At 33.9% G+C, this 18339-nt stretch overlaps 1 protein-coding gene across 1 annotated transcript in view; it reads right to left on the bottom strand.

Moving 5' to 3' along the window:
* The window catches only part of pitpnb (phosphatidylinositol transfer protein, beta), a 30635-nt gene that overhangs the window by 8208 nt on the left and 4088 nt on the right, over nucleotides 1-18339 (bottom strand). Inside the window, exons 3-11 of the mRNA XM_067397332.1 lie at nucleotides 13631-13776; nucleotides 13296-13387; nucleotides 11423-11430; nucleotides 10712-10786; nucleotides 10538-10621; nucleotides 6740-6817; nucleotides 6532-6642; nucleotides 4378-4500; nucleotides 1651-1739 (exon numbers count right to left, since the gene is read on the bottom strand). Of these exons, the coding sequence (XP_067253433.1) occupies nucleotides 1692-1739; nucleotides 4378-4500; nucleotides 6532-6642; nucleotides 6740-6817; nucleotides 10538-10621; nucleotides 10712-10786; nucleotides 11423-11430; nucleotides 13296-13387; nucleotides 13631-13776 (765 nt within the window). The 3' untranslated portion in view covers nucleotides 1651-1691. The remainder of the gene's footprint in view (nucleotides 1-1650; nucleotides 1740-4377; nucleotides 4501-6531; nucleotides 6643-6739; nucleotides 6818-10537; nucleotides 10622-10711; nucleotides 10787-11422; nucleotides 11431-13295; nucleotides 13388-13630; nucleotides 13777-18339) is intronic.

The following is an 18339-nucleotide window of genomic DNA, read 5'->3' on the forward strand; positions in this document are numbered from 1 at the left end:
TATGACTGCGCCATTGACTTTAGAGCAGGCAAAATAGCAATACGCCAACAATGCACCTGAACACACCTCGTTTTCTGACCAGCATGCCCATTGGTGAACAGTTGGGCGCGAGTGCATTTGCCATTTAAACAACGTGGCGCTGGACGTGAAAATGATAACTGTCGGGCTGAAACTAGCAAAAAACACTTGCGTCGCAGCTGGTGTCGCATTGCGCTGGGTATATGATGGGGCTCTTAAACTTTAAAAGGTTATTATTTAATTAAATAAATAACATTGATGAGAAGAGTATGATGGAGACGTGCTGAATGAAAATGCACATTCACTCTCTGACAGCAGATGGCGCTGATGGAACAGAAGAAATGTAAATGGATAGTGCTTATATTCAGTTATTTTCTTGTCTAATTTTATTGGCGCTTACTTGAATTATGTTTCTGTTTCACAAAGTATTTGAGGAAAATTGAGTTGGCATTACTTAAGGGTGCATGTCGAAGACGTAAAGTCTATTTGGTCAAACGCAAATTAGATGAGTTCAAAATACTTAGAAGTCTGATGCAAATAGCGGTCTCAATTTGTGATATTTTGTGTATTGTTTTATTGTATATTTAAATTTTCTTTTTATTGTAAGAAAAAAAAAATATTACACCTGCTGGGTAATATTTTATTCACTTAAAACACTTTATTCAAACCTAATTCAATACGCGATACCATATAGGCTACCACGATAAAAGCTTCAGCAATTATCGTAAAATGAAAATCAACCGTCACATGTTTGTATATACAGTTTAAAGTAGGACTATAAATAATTACACAATTATTAAAAACAGTTTGAAGCAGAAATATTTAAAAACCTTGTATTCTCCTTATATTGTCTCTTTATATCGCCTTATTAAGCTAACACACATTTGAAATATTTCCACAAAGTTACATTGGTGCATCTCTATGTAAAATAAAGCACAAATCATATAAACTACTTTTAAGTTGCTTTTTCAGAACTTGATATGCTCTCATTGTATGGAAAACAAATGTGGAGATTCAAAACATCTTCATGGAAGAAACTAAGTCATATGGAGTCGTTTGGAATGACATGATGGCAAGTAAATGACTATGTTTGCATGCACCAACCCATTAAGATGAGAATAATGGAAAAGAAAAAGAAGGCCATTGCAGCTGCTCCTGTAAACATCGCAACCTGCCTCCATTTAGAGAGAAGATCAACAACTCGACAGAAGAACGCTGCTTTTGGAAGCTACAGCCATTGGCCGCCACACTTGCTTTAAACATCAAGAACGCCTAAAAAACTCTTTTACCTTTCAACTGGAGTCTAAAACCATTAGAACTTGCAGATGAGGCTTTTTCAAGGAGCTGCAAACACCTGCTTTTAATTTGAGCCGTTGAGGCACTATTTTCCTCTGGCCTGAGCGAAAGTTATTGGGCGGTTCAGCCAAGAGTTTGTCTGAAATGACTAACACTTTTACTCGGGTTATGTTCGCACACACGTCAGCTGAGAGGAGAGCACCAGAAGAAAAGTTAGTTGTGGTTAGCTGAAATGGAGGCAGCGAAGTGATGGGTTAGTGGGTGGCGGCGGCGAATGAAAAGGACGAGAGAAAGAAAGAGCGACGGAGCGGCTGCCTTTCCTCCCGTACGACTTACGGAGTCTCTCCACCTGCCTTGTGTTACTAAAAAGGATTCGGCTACTCTTCGGCTGCTGTTGTGCCTCGTACGGTTCCCTTTTGACGCATCTAGAAACAAAATATGCCGTTAGGTGTGATCTTACCACTTACTGGCGTCCACCTGGAAGGAAAGTGTCAAGAAACATCAAAATATGCAATAGCAGAACATGAAAGTATATCTGAGTGAATGCAGGTAGAAATGGCCAAGTCATATTTTTTTTATGGCAATCAACCCACCTACTGAAGTCTCTATATAATAAGCTTGGATTTGAGAAGATTTTTCTTTTTTTTTTTTTACATAAATTATGTAAAATCAGATCTTATGGAAAGTTTCTATGGAAGCTTGTTTCCGCCGTGAAATAAAAATAAAAAAGGTAATTGCGACTTTTTATCTCACAGTTCTGACTTTTTTTTCTCAGAACTGAGATATATACAGAATTGTGAGTTGTAAAGTCAGAATTGCAAATTTTAAAGTCAGAATTCCATATTAGGGTTATGAACTCGCAACTGTGAGAAAGTCCGAAATGCGAGTTTATATCGCAATTCTGAGAAAAAGTCAGAATTTTGAGATATAGTTAGAATTATACAGTCATAAATGCGAGTTTATATCGCAACTCTGAGAAAAAAAGTCAGAATTTTGAGATATAGTCAGAATTATAAAGTCCGAAATGCGGGTTTATATCGCAATTCTGAGAAAAAAAGTCAGAATTTTGAGATATAGTTAGAATTATAAAGTCAGAATTGCGAGTTTATATCACAATTCTGACTTTGTAACATGCTATTCTGACTTTAAATCTCGAAATTGAAATCTTGAAACTGACTTTTTTTCTCAAAATTGTGATATAAACAATTCTGAGCAAAGTCAATTGTGAGTTCATATCTCACAATTCTGAGAAAAAAGTCTGAGAAAAACTTTAAGATATAAAATTGAGATATAATCAGAATTGCGTGATAAAAACCTTGCAATTGCGAGAAAAAAAATTCAGAATTGTGAGATATAAACTGGCAATTACCTTTTTTATTTGTTTTATTTAGAGGTGGAAACAAGTTTCCATAAGTTTCAGTACTGCAAAAAAATAATTAAAAAATTATAGTTATTTAAATAAATAAAACCAATTTTTTTGTACTGTAATACAGTAATAATCTGGAATTTTATATATTTTAAAAACATTTAAATTGAGGTAAAATTGTTGTACAATTTGTTGTGATAAATAAAAGAATACTTGTATAAATAAATATTTTTTTCACATTACAGGCTATTTATTATTGGGGAACGGCATCAATTTTACATATCAGAATACAAAAAAATATATAAATTTGAATGGTCCAAAAATATGCTTTAATTTAGAGAGAAATATGATTCATTCATGACCGTTTTCATGAGATTCACCTATTTAACAGCAAAGAGGCACTGAATGGGTTAACGTTGACATAATCCTCACTGGAAACATATTCACCATCATTTCCATAAAAGAGGTTTTGAAAAAATATATACTCTGGAAGGTTTTTGTAAAGCACGGCAAAGCCAAAGCAAACTTGATTCGTCAAATATTAGTCCAAATACATACTTTCTGCTTGGCAACCGGATAGTAGCAGTGTAAAAAACCATTTGTTTAATATAAAGTTTTACTACATATACTGCTTGTTTTATAAACGCCAGCCCTAACAACTGAAGGCAATTACAGATTAACCGGTTAGGAGAAAGATATAACTCGTAATGTGACTGATGGGTTGACGGTTAAAGAATCACTTTATTGGTCTTGGCCAGCCGTCGCTTGAGAATAAAAGTAATAAGCGGCTACGCCTTCGGGATTTGGATGAGAATGTATTGATCGATATTTCCCAGGCAGTGAGGAGTTTGTGGTTTTCCTTGGCTGCATGCTGAAAGCGATCACAGAGCGTGTCAGAGTTTGGAGAGACTGCGTGCCGTTGGATCATCATATTTACTGGGTAGAGGAAAGAATCTGGGCCAAATACTATACACTTGAGCTGGGATGCGTTCAACAAAAACACAACTGAAAATAGAGAATGTGTGTGCACTGCCAGCAGTGACTAGCGGTAAAAAAACAAAAAAACTATATAGCTCAAATCTGTAACCCCTTCAATAGCATCCAGAAGTGGATTTAAATTCAGTTAATTAGGTCTACAGTCCAATAATGACCCCTAGTGCTAATATCACAGGTAGTTATGTTTTATTCAACATATAAACGCCCACATTACGCTATAAAATGTGTCCAGATGTGCACTGTAGGATGATAAATGTACAGGTTGGACATGTATATATGCTTTAGCTCAGTGTTTCTTGCAATAGCGCACTAATCCATTGCTACTTATATCTTGTACTCAGAATTTAATGACAAAAGACTGCAAATAATATAAAAAGCCAACAACACTATTGCCATAATTTGTTGTAAATCATTATTTTCAAAATGAGCTGTAATTTTATTTAGTTTGCGAAGTTTGTGACACTTAAATCAGGCTAATTATATACATAAAGAAATTACTAAATTCCATTTTTGTGACACTAGAGGCACAGAAATGACACTCTACACCTTTAAAGACATTCATAAATAAACCAAAATGTGGAAAGAATAGCGTTTCATGATCTGGAGTGCTGGGAATAAGGAGGTCTGCCAAGGATGGGTGGGAGCAAATGCAATGGAGGAAAAACTATACGTGCTTCAGACCATAATGTCATTATTCTCACCTCTTCCAGCTCTCGCTGCGTCTCCGCCTCCATCCTGCGGATGTCCTCCATGGTGAGCTCCACCCAGTTGTCAATCCAACAGAAGAGCTGACGGTGGAAGTTGGTGAAGATTCTCTTCTCTTGCTGCAAATGCAGATGAAAAATTATTGCAAAGGATTGGAAGAATTAAGTTATCAAACTCACTGACAACTCACAAATCTCATTTAAATTTGAGATGAATCACTCCAGGTATGATGTCAATGAGGAAAAACATAAACAAATGCTTGATAACATTAGTGCAACACCAAAAGGGTCTTATTATGCTTTTTTACATTTTTCTTTAATGTCATGTTGCTGTTTGAGCATGAAAAAGCTCTGCAAAGTCCCTTCAGGGGGAGTTATTCTCTTTATCAGTGCGTAATGACAACACACCGACCAATCAGAACACAGTGTGCTTTTCAGAAGGAGGGGCTTCATAGAGACAGGAACTAAACAGAGCGTTACTGACATACTGGGAAGAGAGGAGCTGCAACAATGGAGAATATGAGGAAAATAATCAACATTCAAGCATGAAAACCTGTTCTAGAAGAGCCCAAAAACATCACCAAGACTTAATAGGTCCCTTTAAGTGAGAGGCAGAAGGGAACATTTTCATTGAACAATAACTTTAATTTCAGTCTATTTCTCTAATATAATATAATATAATATAATATAATATAATATAATATAATATAATATGGGCGCCCACATGAAAAAGAGCAATCTAGACCAGTAAGTATCTCTTTTTGTGTCCCATACATGATTGGAAATAGGGGTGGGTGATATTGCAAAAATATCACATCATGTTTTTGTGTTTTTCAGGAAAATCACGATTCAATCACGATTCATGTTGGTTTTACTATTTTGCAAGTGACTGAGCAGTACAGCTAAACTAATTTCCCTATTTTAAAAATGTAGCCTTTAGTGTTGTCACGATACCAAAATTTTGACTGATACGATACCCAACTTAAATATCACGATACCGATACTTAAACGATACTATGGCAAAAACCTAAAACAGCAGGAAATAACATATGACAGAACTTCTTTCTTCACCAGTGTGCAGGCTGATAATTCTGGATTTGTGCTTCATTGCCATGAAGTTAGTTAGCTTTAATATAATTTTTATTGTTTATTATTTTCATGCTCAATAAAATTGTAAATTATTTGCTGTTATGTTTTTTCCCCGTTTTTTTAATATATTTCAGTGTTTTTGACAGTAAGATTATTTTAAACATTAGACTACTGTAAAACATTAGACTACTGTAAAATAACCATAGCCTATATACCTTCACATATTTATGTATTTTTAAATGAATTTTATTTTTGCAACCAGATATCACTTATTAAACTTAGACTCAATAATACACCTCTTTGCGGAGGTCTGCTTGCACGAGTAAAATGATTTAATGTTTGAAAGCATAAACATAATGCTGGTATCACACTAACCTGTTGCTCTTTAAATTCTTTGTACAAATCAGGATGTTTGACGGCAAGATGCTTTTGACTCCCTTCGCTTGCGTTATTTTGTAACATCTTTTGCAGACGGTCTTTGTGGTGTCCGTGGGCTTGCATTGTAAGCAAAATAATGCCATATTTCGCTTCGTGCATCTGCTTTCTCAACAATTTCTGCACGGTCTGCAAGAGCACCTGTATTTGCAAACATACCTCTCGTTTCGTTGCGCAGTTGAGAGGAATAAATACGCACGAAATAATGTGCTTTAGAAGCAACGCGCTGCACGCACACTGCCCCCTGCTGTCGCACATTAGGAAATATGGCTGGCACTCAAAGTACCGTTACTAATAAAATGAAGAACCTTTTTTTTAAAAGCAGGGTATCGTGATACCTTTCTAGTACTGGTATATCGTGCAACACTAGTAGCCTTACAAGGTTACAAAATATAAAAGAAAAAAGAATGACAGAACATTTAGGCCAAAGTAGGGGTGGGCGAAGGTGAAAATATTCATTTCATTATTTCATCTTTCTAATTATTAAAAATAAGAACAAAGATGCACATTACAAATACAGACACTTTAATCATCCACGATCAAAAATCGTGATACCGCACACACCTAATTGGAAAAACACATGGGTGAATAAATGATAAAGGTGCTTTTGAAAGTTGCGATTGTTACCTTGTGGATGAAGTTTTCTATTTTGGTTTGAAGGCCCCACCACTTGAACTTGACAGTGACTAGTTTGTACGCACACATACGAGGGGCGTCTGGCTTAGCCAAGAGCTCTTTCTGTTCAGGGAGAAATCACACAAGATCTTCATATAGAACAGAGTTAATAGGGAAATAAAATGCCTGATGAATTAATTAATTTAATACAGCCACTCACTTTCCAGTCCGGTCCTAAAGGTCCTCGGCCTGTTTTCTCTGAGTGAAAGATTTCTGGGTCCTCTTGTGGTTTATAATCCTGAGAGAACAAAAATTTGGATCACTCATATTTCCTTTATGGTTAAAGGTGCCCTAGAATTAAAAATTGAATTTATCTTGGCATAGTTGAATAACAAGAGTTCAGTACATGGAAATGACATACAGTGAGTCTCAAACTCCATTGTTTCCTCCTTCTTAAACTCCATCGTTTCCTCCTTCTTATATAAATCTCATTTGTTTAAAAGATCTCAGAAGAACAGGCGAATCTCAACATAACACCGACTGTTACGTAACAGTCGGGATCATTAATATGTACAACCCCAATATTTGCATATGCCAGCTCATGTTCAAGGCATTACACAAGGGCAGCCAGTATTAACGTCTGGATCTGTGCACAGCTGAATCATCAGACTAGGTAAGCAAGCAAGAACAACAGCGAAAAATGGCAGATGGAGCAATAATAACTGACATGATCCATTATTACATGATATTTTTAGTGATATTTGTGAATTGTCTTTCTAAATGTTTCGTTAGCATGTTGCTAATATACTGTTAAATGTGGTTAAAATTACCATTGTTTCTTACTGTATTCACGGAGACAAGAGCCGTCGCTATTTTCATTTTTAAACACTTGCAGTCTGTATAATTCATAAACACATCTTCATTCTTTATAAATCTCTCCAACAGTGTGTAATGTTAGCTTTAGCCACGGAGCAAAACCTCAAACTCATTCAGAATCAAATGTAAACATCCAAATAAATATCATACTCACATAATCTGACGCATGCATGCAGCATGCATGACGAACACTTTGTAAAGATCCATTTTGAGGGTTATATTAGCTGTGTAAACTTTGTTTAGGCACTGTTCAAGGCAAGCGCGAGCTCCGGGGCGGAGAGCACGAGCATTTAAAGGGACCGCAACCTGAATCGGCGCATTTTTAATGATGCCCCAAAATAGGTAGTTAAAAAAAATGAATACAAAAAAAATCTATGTGGTATTTTGAGCTGAAACTTCACAGACACATTCAGGGGACACCTTAGACTTATATTACATCTTGTAAAAAAACGTTCGATGGCACCTTTAATATTTCTTCACATTGCTTTGGTTAAGTGGTCTTAGAAGTAATTTCAGAGATGTATATTAAATCATATAAATCATATATCAATTAATGGCTCAAAAGATGACAAGGAATGATAGGAAAGAAAAATGTGTTTCTTTATTGTCAACTAAAACCTGCTCAAAAAGTCGCCAAATGTCACTAGATGGCGTAATACGCTAATTTCATGACCAACACTTATGAAGAGACGGCGCCAACTCCTGCGAAGACCTCAGAAGATGCAACATGCACATTCCCAAATTTCTATATATCCTAATTATTGTTGCTGTATTTCATTTTTCCAGGAGCTCATTGCTTCTACCTTAAAATTAAATGCTAACAGTGTTTGTAAATTAATTGCACAAATTATTACATTATTTGCTAACTGCGTTCTTCTAATATTGTAATTGTGACATGCATTCTCTGTAAAGCTGCTTTGAAATGTTTTTTATTGTGAATAGCGCTATACAAATAAATGTGAATTGAACTGAATTGAATATTTACATTTTTAAATAATTATGATTTTCTGTTTTTGTAAAAAACTACGGTAATACAAAAATACGGTAAAAACAGTAATATCAGTTTTCAACACTGAATTTCAACATTGATAATCAGAAAGGTTTCTTGAGCAACAAAGCAGCATAATTAGAATGATTTCTAATGAAGGATCATGTGACTGAAGAGTGTAATGATGCTGAAAAGTCAGCAACAACACATGTTATCTTAAAAACACCTTCCCACCACCTCCAGTTTGGGAATTCACAACATTTCCATCTTTTTCCCACCTTCCATCTTTTTGCACATACTCGCACTCTACCTTTTAATCTCTCAAACCTCGGCAGAGTACCGTGAACATATGGGAATGAGGATTAACCTGAACCAGGACTGATCCACTTAACTAATTAAAGATACGAAGCATAAAAGTGCTCAGGCCTGAGAAGAGCAGTCACTTCAGATAACATCAGATAACCAGTCCACTCACCACAACGACGCTGGACTCCAGTCAAACGGACACAGCTGTATTTATGGAATCGGCACCGAGCCAGAATGAGCTCACACGGAAACGAATTTGGATTTATTCAAAGCAGCTGATGTTTGATGCGATGTGCGTGTCTGCTAGTGTACAGCACTGGCAGCTAGATTGTTTGTTCTTGAGGATTGAGTTTAACGTCTACAGCTTCAAACAGACTGTTTTTACCAGTTTGTGCAATAAATCTGCTGCTTAGAGTAAAGATAAAGAGACTTCTTGGTAAACTAGTGAACCTGGAGTAATGCAGGTTAGAAGGGCAATGGTCCACACACTAATGTCACGTCACCCTAATCCAGTCTTATGTAACACACCAGCTAAAGGCTGAATCACAAATCACACACTAGCCAGCCTAAATAGCAGGCAGGATAAGGATTAGCAAGTCCCAAATCACAGCACACTGAAAATAGTTTCAAAGAACACATCATTTGTGCATGTTTTACGATAATACTGCCTCTAAATTCTTGTGCTACAGGTGGAGGAATCCATGCTTTTGTATGCAACTAATGAATAATTACATTAATTTAGATAAGCTTATGCATACAAGCAAACACAAACAGTATGCAACAAAGGGGTCTGTGGTATCAAGACAATTTTATTATGTATAGTATAGTAGTTTGGGGTGTGATGAGATTTCATTGCTCACGTGACAAGGTTAAGTGACGAGACAAGACAATGATTTTACAGTGCTTGAGTATTGTTGTCATTTACGGCATGTGATAATTCATATTCAGAAAGTAGAACTGAAATGACAGATGATTAGTAAAAACATTTAAAATGCATATATTTCGAAATTGAGGATTTCTTAAAAATACTGTGTAAAATACTCGTTCTCATGAACTCAATCACGTGTCCCGTCTCATGAGTCTCGTCACACCCCTAATAGTAGCATTATAGTGATATATAGTATGATATTTATTATTTAAGTATGATTTATGATATATAATGTTGTAGTATTATCTTGCTAGATATTCAGAGTATTTGCTTTTCCATTACCAGCAAAGTACATATAGTTTGGGATCTGACATTTTTTTAATGATTTAAAGCCTTTTCTGCTCATCAAGGCTGAATTTATTTAAAAAAAAAATACAGTAAAAATAATAATATTGTGAAATATTTTTTATCATTTAAAATAACAGTTTTCTATGTGAATATATTTTAAAATGTAATTTATTTCTGTGATAAAAGCTGAATTTTCAACATCATCACTCCAGTCTTCAGTGTCACATGATCATTCAAAAATCATTCTAATATGCTGATTTGCTGCTCAAGAAACATTTCTGATTATTATCAATGGAATATTATACAAAGCATAAATTCTACTTGAATTTGCAAGTTGTCTTTTGACAAAGAGACTCAGTTATTTAGTAGATGCCTTTATCCAAAAAGTGACTTACAAATTAGTGGAAACCGAAGTTCTAATTTGAAAACAACCTTATGCATTTGCAGGAAGAGACGGGGTTATGCAAATTACAGTTACCACTGATTGGATTTCAATATCCCATTTTTAAATGCAACAGGATGACCAGCAGGGATGGACAGTTTGCATTATATATAAATTGGGAAATATTATAGAAACAAACAAAGAACATTTCTTCAAAGAGCGTTTCTAGATTGATGGAAAGTGAACTCACTCCAGGTTCAACCTGAGACCGATCAGCTATATCAATATGCACGACCTCCACTGTCTTCCATGTGGTTGGGTCCAGATCATGTACCTGGTAAAAGGCACAAACAAACATATCAGCCTGAGCATGATGTTACAGATGCATTCAAAGCATCAAATCACAAAGAAACGTCTTACTCACATTATCTACAGAGCCCGTGTCAGGTTTATGCCATGTTTCTATTTTAATCATGAAGTCATCTTTCATGTATTCGTTCTGAGGAGAAGAAGCAGTGATGTTTATGTTCATGTTTTGTCACAAACAGCAGCATGACTTCACTTAAAACTGTGGTTTAGCAGTGCATGCAATGCAAATATCATGATCTGATTGGCAGTGCATATTTCTAAAGGTCCAACAACTTCAGAGAGGTTCAAACGTGTGTTTTTAAGCTGGCTTTAATGCTGGAGGGGATTTATAGCCAGAAAACAGGAAGTGTAGATTCAGAGTGTTTGCAAAACATATTCAGACACTTAAACCACACTTAAAAGTATAAATGTCATTGCATGCAATGAAAAAAAAAAAAAAAAAAAATCATCAAAAAGAGCAATAGCGCATGTGCACTTCACAATCCAAAATTGAGAAAAACAAGTTTGAAATAATAAACAAAATATAGAGACATGCAGATTCAGACATTTGATCTGATGCAATGACATTCACACATTTATAAGCGTGTCTGATAACGTTTAGGTCACTGTGTCATTTTACTCTCTTTAGAAAAGTCTCAATGACTCAAAAGCAAATAGACAACTTTTCCATTAATTCAAATTGCAGGCCCTTCATAGTAAATAGTCATGCACTAATAAGTGTTTAAGGTGTACACTAGTTATAATGACAGCTAGTTTTCGTACTTACAGTCACAACTGAAGAGAATGGAGCAGCATGCAAAAATAAAAAGAAAAAAATAATCAGGTGACACAGAAAACATTCATATTTCCACTGTCAAAACAGACCAATACAAATGACTCAAGAGTCTAAGGCCTGAAACATACTCTGAATACATAAATGCAAACCATTACAGTGCAGCAGTCGGGGTCCGGAAGTAATAACTCCATTTATTTTCTCCATAGAGAAATTGATTTTTAACGATAATATATAAACCTTTAAAGACAGCCTTACTGTGAGCTACGAGGTTGTTAATTGATGGTATTTGCTTATGTTGAAACCATCAGTCAGCATCACGTCAATGCATTTTTAAAATAATCGTTTAAAAGTGGAATTCGTGGTGAAAAACTACATTACCCATGATGCTGCACAGAAAATTCCACCAATCGGAGTGTCAAGACAAGTGAAATGCAGACAGACAGACAGATAGATTAGATAGATAAAGACAGACAAATAGACAGATAGTTGTTTTATATTTATCCCTCATTGCTGTTTGCAATGCTTTATGGGATTGTAGTTCTTTCCCTCACTGAAGCAGTCAAGTACACAGTCTTTCTTTTTTGCTTCGAATCAAAGTTTGTAATGTTGTTGTAGCTGGTTGCCTTGATTCATGGCTTAGAATGCTTTAAAGAAAGACTTTTGTTAAATCCCTATGGGAGAAATGAATGGAAAAAATACTTCCGGAACCAACACTGCTGAAAAAGTGGGTACTAATGCACTTTATAGCTACAAAATACATCAGATGTTAGTTCATAATACAAATCGAATGTGCATTGCGTTCTCAGTGTAGCGGATATAAACTCTTTCAGGTCAGCTGCATTGTTAGTTGTTTAACTAACATATTTAAATGTTTATAGCAAGCTACCTGAATAACAACATCCTTTAGTAGGGCCCTATGATTTCCGCAATCGTGTAATCCAGTGATAAAAATGGAATTTACTGTATAGCGCAGAATTTTGCGGTCTTTACGGCAACCTGTCAAAATAAAAGTTTGGTTTAACTTTAATAAATTATGACAGAAATATATTACTGTTTTACAGTAGAATTTAGCTACATCTCAATTCAATAATAATACTAACACTAATAATAATGATATTAATAAATGAAATAAAAATAAAAAGGAATAATCACAATTTTTTTAACAGTAAATCTCTGTTGTGCAGCAGCACTTTGTTGGCCAAATAAAGTTTGTTTTTTGTCATATGATTAACAGGAAAATTAACAATCTTTTATGCCTTCATTTTATTGCCAGAAAAATTTAAATATTCAACACAGAATTTCTGAAAGAAAAAAAAAAATGCTTTGATTATTCAAATTTAATAAAACCATTAAAATGGAATCCATAAAACTTAAAACAGAAAACATAATATTTGGTAAAAAAAAAATAAAACTGATTTTGAGAAAAAAAAAAAATTCCTAAGGCCCTTTAATTTATTTTTTTGATAAACTTTTAATAAATTGTTAAATTGTATAAGTTTCATGATTTCAATTAATTAGACATGCTTTGATTATTAAAATTTAACTTTAACAATTAAAATGTAGTCCAAAAAAAAAAAAACAGAAAAAAAAAAAAAAAAACGGAATTTGGGAAAAAATAAAATTCGGATTTCATAGTGCCCTACTTTAGTAACAATTCTTTAGCAGAGTATTCATGTCTGCGTATTTGCGGAGTATGTTTTTGGCCTAATTCTTCACAAATATGAGAACTTCATGAAACAATCAAAAACATTGTATACGCATGACGTCTGTCCCAATATGTAATTCATTACATATTGTCATATGTAGTAAAAATATGATAGTGACGAATTGTGCGGTATAACGGATGAAAAGGTTTTCCACTCACTTGTGCGGCAGTATGGATAAGCATTCCAGGCCTTTTCGTGGAAAACTAACGCCCCCTCTGGTGCGATCATCTTCACAAAGCCCGGCACTTTACTGGACGAACACAAAACACAAGAGGGCTGAAGCAAAGCCAGAGGAATTATTTACAGCTCTGCGTTAAGTTGGATGGTTTGTCATATAATGCGTGTCACATCTGACAATACTTTTATAATGCATTATATATAAAGGCTTTAAGTGTTATCAAAAAAAAAAAAAAAAAAAAAAATCACTTAATAATATTAAAGTTTGCTGAACTTTGCGTACAGAATAAACCAAAGTCGTTGACCTTCTCTTTACCTCTTTAAATGGTAGATTTTGTGTGTGTATTGTCCCTTCTCGCCCTCGTTCTCATACGGTTCATTCTTCAGCACTTCAATGCCTTCTCCGCCACCCGTCTCGTTTTTACTGGCCTCAGCCACCGAGAAAAGCTGCCCGACTTGATACTACAGAGAGCAGAGAAACAGGTGAGGTTTAAAAGATCAGACAGTGCAGATGATCAGTGCATAACCACACTTTAAGAGGCCCTATTATGCCCTTTTACAAAGTCTTGATGTTGTTTTTGGGCTCTACTAGAACAGGTTCATGCCTGAATGTTGATTATTTTCCTCATATTCTCCATTGTTGCAGCTCCTCTCTTCCCAGTCTGTTAGTAACGCTCTGTTTAGTTCCTGTCTCTATGAAGCCCCTCCTTCTAAAAAGCACAATGTGCTCTGATTGGTCAGCTGGATCAGTGTGTTGTGAGTGGTCATTTGGGAAATGTCACGCATCTTACCATAACCTCCAGTTTCAACACACTACTAACTAACTCAACCAGGCCCCACCCCTTTATTTTGCATTTGAATTATTTAAATAAGGAATATTGTGATGTGTTTGTTCCTGGAAGAAAACTCAAGACTACAATGGAGGCGTTTCAGGGAGTTCAGAAACACTGACACTAATATAGAGAATAACTCTTGCTGGAGGGACCTTTTTCATGCTCAAATAGCAACATTACACACTACAGTCAGATGAATATGGAAAAAAAACATAATAGGACCCCTTTAAGTCATTACCAAAATCAAAGATGATTCTGAACCGTGTGAAATCAAAAATTGGAGTTTGGTCCAGAGTTATTGTAGTTAACTAAAACCATTACTGTTACTTAAAATAAAAACTGAAAATATAAAAAACTCATTTATTTTAACTTGTACTAAAATAACTAAAATTTATAGAAACTATACAGACTATAGAATTTACAAAAACACAACTAAAATGAAAATGGAAAAAAATAAAAATGAAAACTAACTCAAAAATATTAATCTAAAATGTCAATGATACTAAAATAACACTTAGATGGTTAAATCACTTACTAAAATAGCCCTTGTCTTTGAGGTCATCTATATGCTAGTACACTCCTAAAAAGTCCTCTTGGAAAAGAGATTAACAAGAGGAGTTTTTTTTTTTTAGTCTTACCTGGTAAAATAAGGTAAACATCATAATTAAAGAGAGACTAGCAGTCTTGCATGCATGAATACACAAACCCTATAGACTTCATATAGGAAACACACAGATCAGCATCTGGGGAATTAAACAGCTCTCGTATAATTAAAATATGCCCCTTCGAGCAGTTTCAGATATTCAGACGAAACTCTGCATTGTGTGACTGATTGATGGCTTAGAGGGACATTAGAGCAAAAGCAGTTTAACAAAGGCAAACAGGGAACTGCCGTATATACAGTACAGTCCAAAAGTTTGGAACCACTAAGATTTTTAATGTTTTTAAAAGAAGTTTCGTCTGCTCAACAAGGCTACATTTATTTAATTAAAAATACAGTAAAAACAGTAATATTGTGCAATATTATTACAATTTAAAATGACTGTTTTCTCTTTGAAAATATTTTAAAAATGTAATTTATTCCTGTGATCAAAGCTGAATTTTCAGCATCATTACTCCAGTCTTCAGTGTCACATGATCCTTCAAAAATCATTCTAATATGCTGATCTGCTGCTCAAGAAACATTTAATGTGTACAATTGTACAAAATATTTGTGTACAATATTTTTTTTTTCAGGATTATTTGATGAATAGAAAGTTCAAAAGAACAGTGTTTATCTGAAATTAATCTTTTGTAACATTATAAATGTCTTTACTGCCACTTTTGATTGATTTAATGCATTCTTGCTGAATAAAAGTATTCATTTCTTTAATTTCTTTTCAAAAAAATAAAAATAAAAATTCTTACTGACCCCAAACTTTTGAACGGTAGTGTATAATGCTACAGAAGCTTTGTATTTCAGATAAATGCTGTTCTTTTGAACTTTCTATTCATCAAGGAATCCTGAAAAAAAAAGTACACAACTGTTTTCAACATTGAAAATAATCATAAATGTTTCTTGAGCATTAAATCAGCATATTAGAATGATTTCTGAAGGATCATGTGACACTGAAGACTGTAACGATGCTGAAAATCCAGCTTTGCATCACAGGAATAAATTACTTTGTCAAATATATTTAAATAGTACACAGTTATTTTAAATTGTAATAATATTTCACAATATTACTGTTTTTTACTGTATTTTTAATTAAATAAATGTAGCCTTGGTGAGCAGATGAAACTTCTTTTAAAAACATTAAAAATCTTAGTGGTTCCAAACTTTTGGACTGTACTGTATATGCATGAATAGTTAGGCTAGGCTTCGGACCAGGGTTATTATAGTAAACTAAAAAGGAAAATCTATTATAATATATATGTGCTTCCCACACATAGACTTTACTTGGGCGGGCCACCCTGGTATAATAACGGCCGCCCAAGTATATTTGGAGACACATTTTTGCTTTTATTATTTTGATCATCTTATACTTTCCACGCAAGATAATGAAACCATCCGCGTTTCGTACCTGGTCGTTATGTGTGCGTCAGAACTGTTTACTCCCGCTGACATTCCCATGGGCGCTGCATTTTGCAAAGTCACAAGGCGGCGCTGTTGCGTGTTCTACAAGCTCGCGCAACAGCGCTTCAGACTCTATGTTCAGACTGCTTCAAAGTGATTCTCAATCAATGAAAAGCGCAGATTTATGCCAAGCGATTGCTAATGAACTCAAGTTGATGCATAATATTAGTATGTAATTAAATGTAATAGTATGCTATGCAATTAAAATTAATTTCAATTAATAAAAATACTGTTAAAAATCACACATTATTTGTTTGTCACATGTAGTAGACCATTTTTCTGCAATGGGTAATAGGAGAATTTTTTTACCCGGCTACCACCGCAAGTATATTTCAAACCTGTGGGAAGCACTGGGTGTATATATATATATATATATATATATATATATATATATATATATATATATATATATATATATATATATATATATATATATATATATATATATATATATATATATAAATCATTTTATATAATATATATATAAATCATTTTATATAATATATATAAAAATCATTTTATATAATATATATAAAAATTATTATATTTAATTAAAAAAAACATAAAAAATATAAAACTTATTTCAGCTATTTGCCAAAGCAGCATTTCTCATTTTCATTTAGTTTAACTTGATGGATGAAAATAACTAAAAATAAAATAAAAATGAATGGTAAAACTTTACTTGAAGGGGTGTGCATAAGACTGACATGACACGTGTCATGAATATGAAGGAGGTTTTATGAATGTTTATGACAACTGTCATTAAGTGTCATTCGCTCAATTATGTCATTTTTAATGCAAAGATGACATTGTTTGAGATGTCTTTGTTACGACAACTTGACAAACAAACACATCATAACCTGTCAGTGTCTTTGTCATGACAACTTGACATCATTTAGCTTTATGGGTTTACATTACATTAAACTGTCATGTGGTTGGTTTTGACATTGGCTGTCATGAGGTCATTATAACAGTGTCATGAATATGTATCTTGAGCTCAACTACAGTGGTACAAAGTGAACTTGTCATTAAAATGTCATTAAGTGGCAATACTCAAATTTTATAACAGCGTAATGACTATTTTTCATTTCACTATTTTTCTTTTTTTTTAAGTTTCCTCCAACAGAAGGTCAGATAATAGACAAATTTCGTAAAAAAGATGACAGTTATAAAATAATGGTAATTTTAGGGTCTTTTAACTAGTTGCTTAGCATTCATATGGCTAAAATATTTGCTATTTATTAGTACTTATAAAGCTCATATTAATGCCTTATTCTGCATGATCTTATTCTACATTCCTAATACTACCCAATACCTAAACCTAACAATTAACTATAATAAGCAGTAAATTAAGAGTTTATTGAGGGAAAAGTCATAGTTAATCGTTTATATATGTGTTCACTATACTGAAGTGTTACCAAAATAATGTAATGTAATGTTAACCCATAAAGCTAAGTAGTTTTTTAAGTTTGATAATTAATCTGCTATGTCATGTTTATGACAGGTTATGATGTTTTGCTAATGTCAAGTTGTCGTAACAAAGACATCTCAATCAATGTCATCTTTGCATTAAAAATGACATAATGACATTTAATGACAGTTGTCATAAACATGCATAAAACCTCCTTCATATTCATGACACGTGTTATGTCAAGATTATGAAGGTGTCATGTCAGTCTTATGCACACCCCTTCAAGTAAAGTGTTACCAAATGAATAAAGTAGACATTTAAAAAAAAAAGAAAAAAAAAAGAAGAATAAAAACATGACAAAAACACACAACAAAACTATTAAACCTTTAATTAAAATAAAAATGTAAAATACAAAAATTAATTCAAAATATGAAAAAAAAATGGTCTTCAGATGGTCTATTTAAAATCAACATTTCTCACGCGCATTTCAACATCTAGGAATTTCTCACTGAGCTTGTTGCAATGGTTCTGGGCTTGCATTCTAAGTGATGAGTGCAAATTTGATGTCATAATATGGATACACTATCTCTCTTAAAAGAAAAAGTTCTAAATAGAACCTTAAAGAGTTCTTTCAGGCACTTCATGTAGAGAACCTTTTAGGGGTT

This window comes from Chanodichthys erythropterus, chromosome 10 (genome assembly GCF_024489055.1).
Source record: "Chanodichthys erythropterus isolate Z2021 chromosome 10, ASM2448905v1, whole genome shotgun sequence".
In the NCBI taxonomy this organism is placed as follows: Eukaryota; Metazoa; Chordata; class Actinopteri; order Cypriniformes; family Xenocyprididae; genus Chanodichthys; species Chanodichthys erythropterus.